Source organism: Drosophila subobscura, chromosome J, assembly GCF_008121235.1.
Source record: "Drosophila subobscura isolate 14011-0131.10 chromosome J, UCBerk_Dsub_1.0, whole genome shotgun sequence".
Taxonomy (NCBI): Eukaryota; Metazoa; Arthropoda; class Insecta; order Diptera; family Drosophilidae; genus Drosophila; species Drosophila subobscura.
In genome coordinates this window covers 6027237-6043156 of record NC_048532.1, presented here as the reverse complement: position 1 = coordinate 6043156, position 15920 = coordinate 6027237, and the positions used below count along the sequence as shown (strand labels likewise).

General features: G+C 43.0%; 3 protein-coding genes across 5 annotated transcripts; 1 reads left to right on the top strand and 2 right to left on the bottom strand.

Moving 5' to 3' along the window:
* Positions 1–182: 182 nt before the first annotated feature.
* LOC117895430 (deoxynucleoside triphosphate triphosphohydrolase SAMHD1 homolog) lies at positions 183–7407 on the bottom strand. Of its 2 annotated transcripts, none has more exons than XM_034803080.1 (5): positions 7317–7407; positions 1571–1737; positions 1344–1515; positions 580–1280; positions 183–514 (listed from the first exon to the last, which is right to left on the bottom strand). In XM_034803080.1, exons 2-5 carry the CDS (start codon positions 1735–1737, stop codon positions 448–450), a joined length of 1107 nt encoding a protein of 368 aa, XP_034658971.1. In that variant the 5' UTR covers positions 7317–7407; the 3' UTR covers positions 183–447. The 2 variants fall into 2 exon arrangements, with proteins under 2 accessions (XP_034658971.1, XP_034658970.1); XM_034803079.1 differs by lacking the exon at positions 7317–7407 and adding an exon at positions 2062–2334.
* Positions 4453–14999, top strand: LOC117895428 (glycogen-binding subunit 76A). 2 transcript variants are annotated; one of them, XM_034803068.1, is made up of 3 exons: positions 4453–5121; positions 11088–11296; positions 12193–14999. In XM_034803068.1, exons 2-3 carry the CDS (start codon positions 11129–11131, stop codon positions 14032–14034), a joined length of 2010 nt encoding a protein of 669 aa, XP_034658959.1. In that variant the 5' UTR covers positions 4453–5121; positions 11088–11128; the 3' UTR covers positions 14035–14999. The 2 variants fall into 2 exon arrangements, with proteins under 2 accessions (XP_034658959.1, XP_034658960.1); XM_034803069.1 differs by lacking the exon at positions 4453–5121 and adding an exon at positions 7925–8241.
* LOC117895431 (peroxiredoxin-2) lies at positions 11320–12053 on the bottom strand. The gene has a single exon (XM_034803081.1). The coding sequence runs from the start codon at positions 11981–11983 to the stop codon at positions 11393–11395; it is 591 nt and encodes a 196-aa protein (XP_034658972.1). The 5' UTR covers positions 11984–12053; the 3' UTR covers positions 11320–11392.
* Positions 15000–15920: the final 921 nt, after the last annotated feature.

Here is a 15920-nt window from a genome sequence, read left to right as displayed (position 1 = left end):
CAAATTGGTTATCAAAAATACAACTTATGCATATATTTATATTGATTAGTGTGTACTTAAGGTTAGTAAGACCTGAATTCGAATTGTGATGTCTTCAAGTGAACTGTTGAAATTTTTGTGTTAGTATTTTAGTCTATAAGAGAACCCATAAAATAGAATGTATTAAATAATAAATCAATATTCTAAGAACATCTTCGGCTTTGAGACTCTTTTGCGGGGAAATACGAATACAGATCGGTAATGAACAGCAACTGGCCCTAACAAAACTGACCAACAAAAGAGTAACACAAAAATACATACTAGGCAAAAACATAATTCAATGTAAAACGGACTTAAATGAATGGAATATCGTGTTGTTATGGCAAAATGAAAGATAAACAATAACGAAAAATGGCACTAACTTGTTAGCAATTATTGTGAATGATTGTGTGGGTGTGAGGTGCATTTTTAATCTAATTGAAAGCACTTGTTGAACGAAGTGTCTGTCAGACATCGATTGATTTGACGCTTGTTGCTGTGAATGAAACAAAGAAAACATTCATCACTTTGGAACACTAATAAAATAATCAGCATTCATACCGCTTACTGCCATAAAAAGCGAAAGCGTTATCGGGCTTCATGGCTTTGCCGGGTGCCTCGACTATTCGGCAAACGGTTTCAACTTTGGCATCTGAACGATTTAAAAATGGTAGTTCCACAACGCGTTTTGGTTCACGGAAATAGGCGGCCATCGGATCATTTTGAATTAGCTCCAGGACATGCTCATCGTCCAGATTTAGCCAGCCTGCGTCATTGGATCGCAGGTCTACCAGTTGCGGCGCCAGACGCTGCACCAAATCTGCAAAGACCTGTTCGGCGACTGCATTTCTGGGATGCTGATAGGCCTCCACATGGAGTCGGCCGCGTGCCTCAAACAAAGCATAGATGCGGTGATAGTCTTCATAGCGATACTCAATGCGTTGGCCATCCAGCGAAATGCGGGCGTTTAGGAATACCTTATCAAAGTCCATCTCTGCAGGACTGAGTAGTTTGAGGCGTTTATTGTCGCGCCGTAGATAGTCCCACTTGTCTACATCTAGGCCGCAGCGATTATTGTGCACAATGTCAAAGATATAGGCAAACCCCATCATGGGAAATTTTAGGTACTCAGTGTCGCCCAATATCAATGCCTTTATAAGCTGAACTCCACGGCCACAGCCTTCATCCCGCAATGCTACCAGCTCCGAGTGGCGAGCATCCTTGAATATGCGATCCACACAGTGCAAAGCATTCTCCTCGTGCTATAGAATATAGAAAAAGGAACGTTGCTAAGCCGACCTCATCGAAGAAAACGAATAACTTACATCGAAATGCTGTTGGCAAGCCGATTCCCAGACATGCGAAAACGGTCCGTGACCAATGTCGTGCAGGAGCGCTGCTATCTCCACGGCCATTCGACACCAATTGGGCAGCTTAGCCTTAACTTTAGTGTTGCGCTCAATGGCTCTCATATGATCCTGGGCGCTTTTGTAGGTTCTGTAAGAGATAGTCGTTAGAAGTGGCTTTAAATTAATATATTTGTGAGACTTACCCCAAGCAGTGGTCGTAGCGTTTCTGATTGGCATGAGGCTCCAATACCCACGGCACTAGGCCCAGTTGATGAACCTTCTTCAGGCGTTGAAACAGCGGATGCTCCACAATCTCCTGTATGTGGCTCGGCAGTTCAATAACTCCGTGAACCTCATCTTCGATGAGCATCTGAAAAATTTGGGTTGGGGACTTTAGAGTGGCTTATGGGTTATTTATAAACTCTAATAAATAAATATGTAAATCGTGTCGCCTGTACGTTTCTTTTTTACAGCTTGTTGCATCTCCCGCGGCCGCCAAGTTCTAACTGATCGGTAATGTTGTCACCTAAGCCTCATGGGACAGGCTGATGGCAGAGCTTAGAACTGACATTTGAAGCATAGAAAGAACCGACTCGTTTCCATGCCTACCCCACATCACAACACTGGACTGCACGCATACTAATGCCGCAGCGCCATCTGATAGACGCCGCTGGTTTCCATGGCAACCACTTACACATGGGCGCACTGCAGGCAGTGCAGCTTGCTGGTGCAACAGCTGTTGTTGTTGCTGGGCTGGTTGTTGGGCGCCATGGCCATGGCGGGAAAGCACGACGCTGGCACACATTCTGAACGGATTCCCGTTTCTTGATCGAACGGTAGTGCGACCGAAATAAAAGCGAAGCCACGAACGCGACGTTTTGACGGTTTCCTTTCACTTTCAACTTGTTTATGTCATCAGGAAATTGATAAAAAATTGTTCACGAAATTTCAAGTAGTGTGACCGCGGACTTATCGATTAAAAACACAGCACGACCCTCAGAAATAAACGAAAATATACCTTGTCACTTAAAGAATATACCATAAATACACCGTAACTTTCGTCGACAGATGTCTCTGATAAAATTTTTGCTTACTACATTCTGGTGTAGTTGACATGTACTTGGCGTTTTAGGTGAACAAGTTAGCAGCATGGCATTTTAACCGTTATGTCGTTAACAACAGCTTCAACCGATATGTTTTGCTTTATACTCTTTTATCTGCCCCAATATTGGTTCGGAATTTTATATTCTGATATAAACGATCTTCCTTAAACGATTATGTTGTATATTTTGCAACGTTCATTGTAACATCCACAGAAATCGACTCGGAATGTACGAAACTAGACATTTTTAATCAGTAATATATCTGGTACCTTCCAGTTATTATCTACATACACATCTATATCATCTATCTAGCCAGCGTAGTCCAACTAAAATGAGTTAATTTAATTCATTCATTGTCAAAGTGTCTAATTAGAGACACCTGTGCCAAAAATTCAAATTAATTGCAGTTAATATAATGTCATGTGATGAATGGAGCCGCTTTTAAAGCAAACATTTTTCAGGCTAGGTTTTCTGTCCCTCTATCACACCAGGGGGTCCGCACGAGGGGTGAGCTGGGGCTCAGGGAGAATTGAATTAGCTGTGCTTCAGAGCGCCGTCGCAGTGAAACGAAAGCGAAAGTAGTCGCTGCTTGACCCACAGATGAAAATGGAACAGCAAAGACAATACAAAAAACAGAAGAGAGCAGCCAGCAAAAGAGAGGGTGGCATGACCATTTGTTTGCCTGCTTGCGTCTGTCTCTGCATCTGTGTCTGCCATCTGTATGTGCCTCAAAGAAATGCAATTCCCATGTAATGGGAACTACAATTTACAATTACTGAGTCCCGAAGTCAACGCACTTTAAAAATAATACAGAGCGGAATATGCCAGGCACAAATACATGCCTGCATACATGTGTGTGTACATACATAGTAATGGTGTTTATACTGCTCTCAGACACACTGGCTGGGCTGCAGCTTGCTTTAAAGAAAATAAAACAATTAATCATTAAATGAAACAAACAAAAAAAATTATACAAACAATTAAAGAATGCAAATATAAACCAAACAAAAATGTTCTAAAGAAACAAAACAAATGGGACAGAAATGCCGGCTCCACACCTGACGACCCAGTAAAGGTGCGATAGAGACAGCGAGAACTGAGAGGCAAAATGAGAGCCAGAAGCGCAAAAGAGGAGAGAGTGCCAAGTAGCAAGCAATTGCTGTACAGTGGGTAAGAATAGCTGCTGAGGTGGTTGGTACTGAAATAAACAAACATTTCTTTGATTCTGCAGATGTGTTCCACTGTGCCAATTGAGTTTTCTCTCAATTGTTTGCCGACTCGTGCTCTCTGGCACTGCCTCTCATGACATTTAGAACACATAGCCACCCAAAAACCGCCCACAGAGAAGCCGCCGCAACAGAGAGACTAGGCAAACATACAGAGAGAGAGTCTGGCGACCCAGCAAGGTTTAGCTTTTGGCGATACTGCCTCAGTTGCCACACGACAGGACGGCCAAACGGGCGATCCAAAACGAGATTCAAGTCAAGGCAAAGCCACTTGAAGCTAAAACTAGATATTCGACAAGTAAATGTATCTTTGAGATACAACGATATAAAAATTAATAAAAACAAATAATAATAACTAAATCGCAGCGTCTCTCGCTCTCTCCCTGTTGGCCGTTTTTGCACAAAAAGAGCAGTCGCTGAAACCCGAAATAATAAGCAAAATAATTCTCAAAAAATCTTTGGTATCTGTGTATCGGAGAACAAGAAAGAAAAAAAGAGACCGCCGCAACGTTCGCCATGCGGTTGTCGGCTGTCGACGCTCTGCTCTCGCCTCTCGGCCGCCAGTGGGCGAAAGACGCAACTGCTGCGACCTTGCAATGCCCTTGAATGACACTCTTATTGCGACCAAGTCGCCAATGTTGCCACTACAACGGGCGCTGCTGCCACGGCTGCCACTCAGCGCTGGCACAAAATCATAATAAAATAAAAATAAATATAAATTAAAAATTCACAAAAAATAAAAATAAAACGGATTCCAAAACATAACAAAAATAAACTAAAGAAAACCGTGAAACTTTACAGAATATTATCCGATTTTCGTGTGCAGCCCGAGTGAAGTTTTGTAGTTGTAGTAGGAGCCGCCCGCCCATTCTCAGAGAACCCTCAAATCAAAAATCAAAACACAAGCCGAATCCTTATCAAACCAAAGCCTTAACCCAAATCAAAAAACTTTTGAATGGAACGTGAGTGAAAATAATAAATTAAAATAAATAAAATTACCCCAATGTAATAATAATTTAACCCAGAAATAAATGAAATAAAACATATCTCAAGAAAATACCAAAATCCCATTCAAGGAAAGTGTTATCTAAGCAACTAGCGCCCTCTGTTGGCATGAAGGTGTATATGAATGTGTGTGTGAAAGTGAGTGAAAGTGAAAGTTCACGAGTCCTTCGGTAACCTTTCTTTCCCACATATTTGGACGACTACATAACTACAATCAGGCACGCAATACCTAAAAAGGCCCGCCGCCACATACATATATAGTATGCCATATAGAAAAAAATCGCTATATGTAGGCGATATTTATGCGACAACTTTTGACAACTAATTCTCTTTATTGCCTACGCCTCTGCGAGTGCCAGCAGAACAGAACTTTGGCAAAGGCCAAAAAGGGAACGCCTTGGAATTATATTAAAACTACAGGTTGGTAATAATTCCATCATATTTCCTATACACACCATACACAAGGTGGAAGCATATTTAAGTGCGTGTTCCAGATATAGTACATACAAATGTATATGCAAAGTGATTGCGTGATTATTCTTGCTGCCTCTTTTTGCAATTACCATGTGCGTGTATCCATGAGATACATTTGACATTGATTATGGCATCTAAAGTCATTGCGATTGGAAGCTGAGCTGAGCCAAAACATGAATTAAACCGGAGAGAGAGAGGGAGACGAGAGTCGGAACGAGTTAAATTGGGGATAAGTTCAGGGAGTTCAAGTTTCCTCTACCAGAGCAGACTATAATAATTAAGTTGAATTACTCTACTTGTGTGTATTCCATAGATTGGAATAAATAGGGGATAAACTGGTTTATTGTTCTTCAATTTGTGAAGTTCTATCAATCAGTTTGCATCGTTGTTTCCATTTCGGTTTGAAACTGCTGCTTATTATGGCGCTTTAAACAAAAAAAATGCCAATGTAATACACAAATGTTACCTACTTTCGTAATACTATTAATTTACGTATCACTTCACCTACCCAATTGCTTACATAAGAAATCTCCCTTTCTTGACGACGTACTTCCTGGCGCGCTTCCTTAACAATCCTAGTCACAGCAAAACAATCCAAAACAATGCTCGTTATCACACAATCTATAAGTAGGACAAAAACAATCCCAAGCCCCATCTTCAAACGCAAACAATAATCGTACGCATTAAAGGAGGAAATCGAAAGTATCTGCCCCCCAGCAGTTCGTATCTGTGTATCTGTAACTGTGTTTTCGGAACAGCGCAAGCGTTTTCCCTGTGGGTTGGCTGGTCACGGCGCTTGGCTTTGTTTGCTTTTGACATTTCGCTGGGTAGCAATGTCATACAAATATAAATAAAAATAAATATAAAAAAGAATACCAAAAACACGCGCCAGCCGAAAAGCTGAAACAAAAAAACGAGTGAGAACACCACCCCCACATCCACGGGACGGGGACGGCACACACGCACTCACACAAACGCAAAGTATCTGCTAGATACAACAGCAAAAAATTACCGACAGCAAATTAGCGCTTGAAACAAGGCTCGTGAAAGCCATTCTGAATATTGACTGTAATGGAGTTCCGATGCAAATCGATTCCCAAAAGCGAAAACAAGTGACACGCAAGGGGGAGAAAAGACATCCTCCAAGGCGGTGCGGCGCGTGTAGGGAATGTCTGTCTAACTTTTAAGCTAATTTACCATAAAGAAATATATATTCCTAATTTCGGTGTATTTATAAATAAAAGGAAAAGCCAGTCAGTCAGGCAGTCAGCTGTTGTGGTTTGTTGATGGAGGCAACACACACACACCGCACACACTCGAACAGATATTATATCTATCTTTAAAGCGTGGGCGGCACTTGCCGGTCTGGGCATTTTTGACAGGAACTTATGCTGATGATATATGCGACAGTGAATGACAGCGTATAAATACTCTCTAATGATCTTTGCTCCGATACACAGTCAACTATCTCCAAGTGTTATTCTTGCCACAAATTGGCTTATCTTCAATGTCAAGCATCCCCCCCGAAGTACCTTTAAAATAACTAATCATATTTTTAGCTATTCACATAATTCCATTATTAGATTAACCTCCAACATCGTTAGCACCAATCTTATCTTATCGCTCTTTGTTGAACAGAAAAGCGAATAAATGTCTGAATTAATTGATTGTTAAGACTTTAATGACTTCTAGTTGTGGCTGTGGTGGATCTGTCCAAACCTGTTTGTTTAGTAGGGCAGTTCAACGATCCGCTTAGTGGGTCTCTTATCAGCTGCTGCTGTCTCTGCCTGTCACTCATCCATCTAACTTGAATTGTTGAGCCCTGCAAAATCAGAAGTGCAAACTATTCCGGCGCCTGTGTCCGAACAATCACAAATTGCCGATGAACCCATAAACCTAATCTCAGGTTTAACCACCAACAATCGTCAGCTGATAAGCGTCATATCACATCGATATTGGCCAACATGGCAACCCGCAAACACTGCGGGCGGTGGGCACAGAAATAGGCTTAGAGATGAGAGCAATTATACGCGCTGATCCTGTCATGGGGTTTGTCATGCTATCTGTCATGTATTTATTTTATCTTTAGCTAAACTAAACGAGAGTAGGACAGATAAAGCAATATATATTCGAGTGTTTACCAATTTATTGCAGTAATTCAAATCTGTTGTATGGCATAAACGAAACGGTAGTACCCTGCACAGAGTTCTATTAAAGAATATTTCTTTTCTGAACTTATAGAATTTCGTACACATTTTTATATAGTTTTAATACATTAATTTCAATGAAAATTTGTTTTAAATTGTAATGAAATCTTGAAGACTTGACAAACCATTTCGCTAAGTGTATCATCCCCTAATCGGAAGGGTGATTCGAAGAGCAGTTAGCTAAGATGAACACTGAACCAGACACTCGAGGCTGGCGACGTCACTGATCACGAGCATCCGTCTATAGAAGCGACTGCCTGACGGCCGCTGCACAGCATCGACATCGCCAGCGGTGGTGGCTGCAGTTACCTTTTGGGATGCACTGCGATGAGTACACATACAAACACACAGAGATACAGATACAGAGATGGATGGATGGAAGGGAGGAGGTGTGTTGGACTGCGGACTGAGGGCGCGATCAGTGTGAGGGCAGGCAGCAGCAAGCAGACAACGTTGGCGGTGTGTTTGGCTGCGATTTGCGATTCTGGTGCGCTTCGATTTCGATTCCGATTCGATCCGAACCGATCCTATATTGCCTTATCAATCGGCTTGAATTTTGCTTTGCTGAATGCCAAAAACAAAACAAAACAGATCGTTTTTGTATTCAGTGCATTGCCGACACCGTGACGCTGCAGACGTGGTGCAGTTTCGAGTTCGAGTTTCGAGTCCGCGGATGTCCGAATTCCCAGATGCCATCTGCCCGACGCAGTAGTTGTTCCATCATTGCCAACCCCAGGAATTAATTGCCACAACATTTACAAGAGTGATAAAGAGAGACCAATAAAAGTTTGGCTCTACCAGCGGCGCGGGCTATCAAGTGGATCGATTATATCACCAATCTGTCTGGCCGCGATCGAGTGTAAGTGAGGCAGCCAGCCAGCACATCCAGGGAGAGTGCACACCCAGGGAGAGTATCGGCTCGAAAACAATTCCCGGTCCGGGTCAATTCCGTTTGCTATAAATAAAATTGCAAATTTTTTGCTATCAACTTTTATAATCGAAACGCCGCCGCAGCACGATTAACAGCAATTGCTAGATTCCAACACCCACCAGGATTGAACCGAACCCATCGTCCACTTTGCAAAAATCATGTGTAGTTCAGGTGATAAGCCGGCGACCGGCAAATGCTAGTAGTAGGCCTAGAAACATCTAATCGGATGGCTAATGGCGCATCTACATATAACTAGTGCAGTGACTAACAAATTGACATGACAAATGCAGTGATCTGTTCCAGTGATAAGCAACTTACACTCTACCTGTTTCTCCGTGTGTATCTGTGGCGCATCAAAGCGTTTCCGTTCATCAGTTTGTAAATATTCTAAAGTGCCTCGAGATGCTCTGATAGCTTTGAAGATATTCTATATCTTATTTTCCAACTGATTGACCCTTAAAGCATCTGTGGTGTAGATATCAGAACTAGCAACGGATCAGTGATCACAGATCGTGTTTCTCTTAAGTGTCTACGAGTATAAATGCATTCGAAAGTGCGCCATTGAGATTTGACTTGCTGATTTTTTAAGTTGGGAATTCTGCATCTTACATAAATATTAAATTTCGCAAGCATCTTTGAGTGATATTTTAAATCAGTGTTGGCAAAATGCGCACTTCTTAGATTCTAAGAAAAATGCTTATTAAATTATGTATATTTTATCTACTGAATTGGCACCTCAACAGCACCTTGACTTCATTCGAACAGACAGCGACGGTGATGTGAACCAATCAAGAATAATGCAAAGTTATTTTTATTGCGTTAACCACTTGAAGTAATATCAATTCTCTCTACATTTCCACCAATTTAATTCAATTAAGCTTCTTTATGGCTGTCTCCCAATTCTCTGCGCAGTGCGTGTGCGGGGCTACTTAAGAGAGTATCGCAGCATCTAAGTACAAGTTTCTTTCAGTAACAGTCAAAACAAGCCAAAAAAGATTCACCCATGAAGAAAGTGAGCAAATGGCAAAAAAAGAAACAGAAAAGAATAGAACGGAAATGTTACTTTGGCCATAAAACAGAACTGAAACAGACGACCAGACATACATACATATGTATGTTGTCGTAGATTTATTTATAGAATGCTTTTTATTTTGTTTCTATTTTATTTATTTTGTTTGTTATGCATATATTTTATTTATAAAATGTGGGCTTGCATTAGCAATTATTATTTATATGGGTAATATTTTTAGGCAGAAAGAAAAAGAAAGCCTAGGGAGCAATATAAATTCAAGTAAAAATGTGTAAAAATGCCAAGCAATCGATGATCACTGCTCTGCATTTTTATTCTTCGGTGACTTTCTCAAATTTATCAACACATTATGTCAGGCTTCAATGAATCTTTAATTCATAAATTACTTTTTCCCCTGAAAACATTTCTCTCTCTTTAATGCATATATTTTGTAATCTTTTTGGTTTTTTTTTGCGTTTCTTGGTCCAACGTCATCTGCACCCAAAACGCATTTAGCCACTTGGCCCGCAGCCAACAACAATTTCAACCTATCTATAAGAAAAAGAGAGCAGCGCAAAAAAAATGAGTAAAGGTACTCAGGCCGAAAAAGAAAACTGTAATTTTTTCGACCGGGTCCCGTACCCAAGGGATGACTGTGATTCATGTGAAATATGTTCGAGCCATAAGGTGCCACATCGCCTCATCTACAGAGGAATCTCTTCTCTATTTTATATATAGAAAATACTTATATGCCGCCAGAGGCAGTTGATTTAATTTTAAGGAAATTTCAAAGAGATCGGCATTTTGACCTCCTTAATCGATCGATTGTCGGACGATCTTTTATTTTATTTTACTTTTTTTACAACTTTGCTCAGTTCAATTTTTGTTCTTCTGCTTAATTAAATTTCCTATGCAGGCTGCCAAAAATAAATAGTAAAATATTTAAAAGCCAAAAACGAGACAAAAAGTAAGAAAAGGCAGGGGCAAAAAAAATAGACGAAAAAATAAATGCCTCAAAAAAAAAGTTCAAGGCCAATTGACTTTGTCTCCGCCTCGATTGGCGCATCTAATTTCGAATGGCACTCTGATGTCTCAATTGGGCGTCACCCACCACTTCCCCTGTCTCTATCTCTGTCTAGGTAGTATCCGCCTCCATCTCACTCGGTGAATGGGCGTGGCTTGGCTTTTCACCTGATCAGAGGTAAAGCACGTGCAGCTGGCAGTACCCAAAAAATGAAAACAAACAGCAAACCCATGTGCCAAGAGCAAAACAAAGAAAACAAGAAGTGTTAACAACAATTTGTTATGGTCACCTGCTACCACTTGGGCGATGTCATCAAGTTCGTCGGGGTTTTCATCACATGATTTATACCACAAATCGATTCACACACGCATAGCGTTGGCAGTTCTTAAAGGGTTATTTTTCAATAAACGATCTCCAGGAATATACATACATATCTATAACATTACTCTTTCTTCTCTTCCCACACCAATTCTGTGCATAAATTCCTTAAACGATCTATTAAAAAAAAATGAATGACAGCCAACTAAATCAAATCATCTAAAAATGGAAAGCAAATATGCGCTGCAGTTAATGAATACAAAATGTTATAGAAAATATATACATAGCATGTTCCCAGCTGTTTTTCAGCGAAAGAGAAAGTATTGAGGGAAATTTATTTGTTTACTTGAGCGAAAACAACAACAGAGATTTGCTTAATATATAACTCACGTCATATACATTTTCGATGGTATTTATTTGCAGATATTCCGGTGATCCGTTGCAATATACCCGACTTGACGTAAATGAACGATCCCGGCGATATACCATTGACACACTCAAGCACGCCGGACAGCAGGCAGCCCTGCAGCATTATCTCAATCATACCAACTATAGGGATGTCCTCATGCCGTGGCCGGGCCGAGGCATTCGCACGGAGTTTGTCCTCCAAGCTGCGTACCTTGGGATCACAGGTAAGACAGAGTATCCTTAAGGATTAAGGATTAAGGGTAACATTTATTGAACTGCCTGTACTCGTGTGATTACATTGTGTATGTGTGTATCTATGTTTATGAGGCATTCTTGAAATAGTCCACCTTGCCGTCTTCGTCCGGCTTCATCCCCTTGGCCCCTAGACGCCAGTTGACGGGGCAAACCAGACCAAACTCATCGCTAAACTGGAATGCCTGTACAAGACGCAATGACTCGTCCACACTGCGACCGACACCATTGTCGTTGATAGTGATCTGTCGCACCAGACCCTCGCGATCGATGATGAAGGTGGCGCGCAAGGCCAGACCCGTCTTCTCATCCAGTACGCCATAGTCCTTGGCTATCTTCATGGACTTGTCCGCCAGCATCGGAATGTCCATGTCCCCCAGGCCGCCCTTCTTGCGCGGCTGGCCCATCCAGGCGCAGTGCACAAAGTGGCTGTCCGTCGAGCAGGCCACCACCTCGCAGCCCACATTGCGGAACTCCAAGGCGCGATCGCTGAACGCCTGCAGCTCGGTGGGGCAGACAAACGAAAAGTCTGCGGGATAAAAGACCAGCAGCACATAACGGCCACGCAAGTCTCTCAGCGCCAGATTACGAAACCCGCCAGCCACGACGGCAATCGTATCGAAATCCGGAGCCATTGAACGCAAATTTAGCATCTTCATCTTGACGGAGTTGTGAATTTATTTTTTATTTATTAAACTGAATAAGTTTTGGGACGACAATTTGACTCTACTGTGCGACTACGACTGGAAAAGGGAGAGATTTCTTCGAAAGTTCTGACTGATTTGATTGCGGCTTACTGGGTTTTATATAATTTCCAATCTAAATTTGTATTCTTACTAATCAAACTCCGTTTCCATTTTGCTTGCAGGCGAACGAGGAGGGTGTTGAGAATCCCGAGGATGAGCCCATCATCAATGGCACCAACACCAACACCTGGGTGAATGCTCACGACTCTGAACAGACTGTGACCGATCTGCAGCCGCTGCGCCACGAGTCCGATTCGTTCTTCGACTTTGACTGTGAGCTGGAGTCACCTGGTAGTCCGGTGGATGAGTGCGAGTACCTGCGTCTGATTGAAACCGCCTCGAATACGCCACACAACTCGACTGCCGAGTCGGGCTACGCGTGCGCCTCCGCTGCCAGCAGTCACAGCAGCAGCGCCGCCGATGGACCCTACTTCGATGCCACATCAGCGTCCAATTCGGTCGCTGGTTCAGTGATACCGGACCAGATACTGGTCACGGTGAAGGCTTCACAGCCCCAGGCAACAGAGCTGAGCAAGCTGCCAGTCGCCGTCGAGTTTCCGGACTCTGTGAATGCATTGCCAATGAATGGGGGACACGAGCTGACAAACGGTCAGCAGCAGGAGCAGAAGGAGGAGGAGCTGCCCGTAGTGGTGGAGCAGCAGCAGGAGACACAGAAGGACACAGCTGAACAGAAAACTGAACAGCTGGTTGTGGATGTGATCGATCAGGAGGATGAGGCGCTCCTACAAGCACAAATACTCAGCGAACTGCTGCAACAGAGTGACAGCTACAAGGCCGATGCCAGCATTGTGGTACTGGCGCCACAAGAAGAACCCTCCACTCTCACCAATGGTCACGTGGACGCCGAGGAGCAGCTTGAACTGAAAGCAGAACCCCTCGAGGTGTCTGCCCGAGAGACCACACCCGACACAATCTTAGACGAGAGGGTCTACGATGTGCCGACACCCGACAGAACTTTGGATACCTCCGCATCGCCGGAAAGGGATGATGCCGTGGCTGACACCTCCCCCGACAGCGGTGTCGATGAGACAGACAAATCGGTGACAGCCGACACCACAGGCAGCAATCTCACAGTGGATGTGGAGCTGGCACAGCTGGAGAAGGCCAAGCAGGATGCCGCCGAGGCGGCAGAGGCAGCAGAGGCGGCAGAGAAGAAGAGCACACACAGCATCGATACCACAGACGACGAGGACGATTGTCGGCCACAGCGGGTGAGACGTTGCTCCTCGCTGAAGACGGGCAAGACGCCACCGGGCACGCCCGGACGCAAGAAGATTGTGAGATTCGCCGATGTGCTGGGCCTGGATCTGGCTGATGTAAAGACCTTCCTGGACGAGATACCCACAATACCGAAGTCAGCGTTCGAGGATCTGGAGATACTCGAGTCGGAGCCACCGATGCAGATGGGGCCCAAGTCGGACAAGCTGCTGATGCCGCTGTTCCAGCAGCCAGGCGGCCTGCCCACATTCCTCGATGCGGTCAGGGAGAAGCAGGTCTCGCTGGAGAACGCCGCCGTCTCGGACAACATCAACCAGACGATATCAGGCTCGGTGCGCGTGCGCAATCTCGACTTCCACAAGTCCGTGCACATTCGCTACTCGCTGGATGGGTGGCGCAGCTATGCGGACCTGCAGGCCAACTACGTGGAGAACTCCTGCGACGGCTTCTCGGACAAATTCACCTTCGTGCTGTTTGGCAATTCGCTGCATGTGGGCCAGCGGCTGGAGTTTGCCGTGCGCTTCCAGTGCAAGGGTCAACAGTTCTGGGACAGCAACTACGGGGCCAACTACTGCTTCCAATGTTTGCCAAGCTCGACGCATGCCACCAACGCATCGCCGGCGTCCGTGGCGACTGGCGCCGTGACCACGCAGCATCACAGCACGAGCATGGTCGGCATGCTAAGCCCCACGGCGGGCGATGCCTGGTGCAGCTCCTTCTACTAAGCGTTGTATGGCGCGGCTCGGCAGACAATCCAGAGCTGTGGGAGGCTCCCGTGGAGGCAGTAGTATGCAATCCCCGCCTAACTAACCATGAACCACGAACCTCAAACCTCGAACCAAACCCTAAAACCCCCAAAGTCGCTGCGCCAATGCCTGGAATATATTCCATATTCCTGCGCCTTGACGTGGCGTGTGCCAGATGATATATACACACAACCATAGAGAGACAACACTTCAGATGATCGGCCAGTTAGATCAGAGATCAGAGATCAGTCCCCTCAGTCCCCCACCCCTGCAGGAAACAGAAATTGTTTATATTTTTATAGCGAGAAATAAAGTGCAGGATGAGGAGCAGGAGCAGCCAAAGGAGCTGGTGGAGCGTGGCGGAACACAGACCAGAGAGAGAGAGAGGAAAATATAGCAGCAAAGAGAAGAGCCAGCAAAGTTCGAATCGAATCCCAAAGATAGTTGTTAGTCGTATGTTTTAAGAAGAGCAAGTGATAACAAACAAAAATAATATCTGATCAGTTTCTTCAATGTCTTCTTCCGTTTTTACACCCCCCGAATCGTGTTTGGTTTTATCCTTTTCCATCCCCCCCTCAAGTGTTTGTTTTGGTATGTGGAAGGGGTTCTGTGATCCTCAGTTGAACCTGCAATAGCCACAAATTCAGAAGCAGTTTGGTAGCATCATCGGAGCACAGAGACCAAAGTCAAAAGTTAACTATCAACTAACCAACATCCATTATCTAGTCAAATTGAGTTTACTTTTGAGTGCAGACTTCACGGCTAGAATCTCCTTAAACGCCAATCCATCAATCCATCAACCGATCATGGAGCACTTTTCCTTCGAAACGAACTTACTGAACCAAACAACCAAACCAAACGCCAACTATTTTTGTTTCTCTTAAATGTTGAATTTCCTTTTATTGTTTTGATGATTATTTCTCTGTTTTTTTTTTTTTTGACTATTCTTTATTTTAATTTAAACAAACACATATTTCAATATTTTCTATGTATATGTTCATGAGTAATATCTATCGTAATATTATATTATATTATATATACAAAATAAAATAAATATAAATTTTAGTTAAAGTTTTCGTTTTGTTTCGCTCGATTTTTGCTCTTATTATTTTTTGTTTCAAGCGAAGCTCTTCTTAGCCACCAGATGCAACAGCAACAACAACTACCACTATATACTATATATATATAAATATATCAGGGATTATCAAGCGTATATACATACATCTACGTACGAGTATAACAATTAAATGCAACATAAAAACGCAGCTACCTCAAATGTTTTCTCAACGAAGACAAACCCAACAAAGAGAATAATAGTTAAACAAAATATATTACTATAAACAAATATTATTAAATATGTTTATTGCATAGCAAACATGTAAGAGAAATACCAAAAAAAAAAAACAAAAAAAACCAAAGCAAATAAAAACTAACTTTAAAAGTTACAACTATTTACAGACACATGTATGAACATACGAGTGTATGTGTATGTATGTTAAAAGAGCAAACAAGAAAAACTCGAAGAAATATTACAGCAAGTCCCACCCAATCCTACCTCCCTCCCCCCCAGTAACTAAAAGTTTTAGACTGAAGCGTGAGTATTTGTTAGGAGAGATCTCTCTGCCCACAAAACGAGAATTCTGTTAAAGTTTTTTGTGGGCGGGGCTCCAATTCACACACACACATAACAAAAGGAATAATAAAGAAATTCATACCAAAACAGCAGCAACAAGAAATAGATGAAGAATAAAGCTTTTTCTTTGGCATGGAGTGGACTGAACATTTGTGAGTCTTAAGAGTCTTTTGGCAGTTTACAGCAAGTAAGTAAAAGTTTATTCAATTAAGAATTGTAAATGCTTACATAT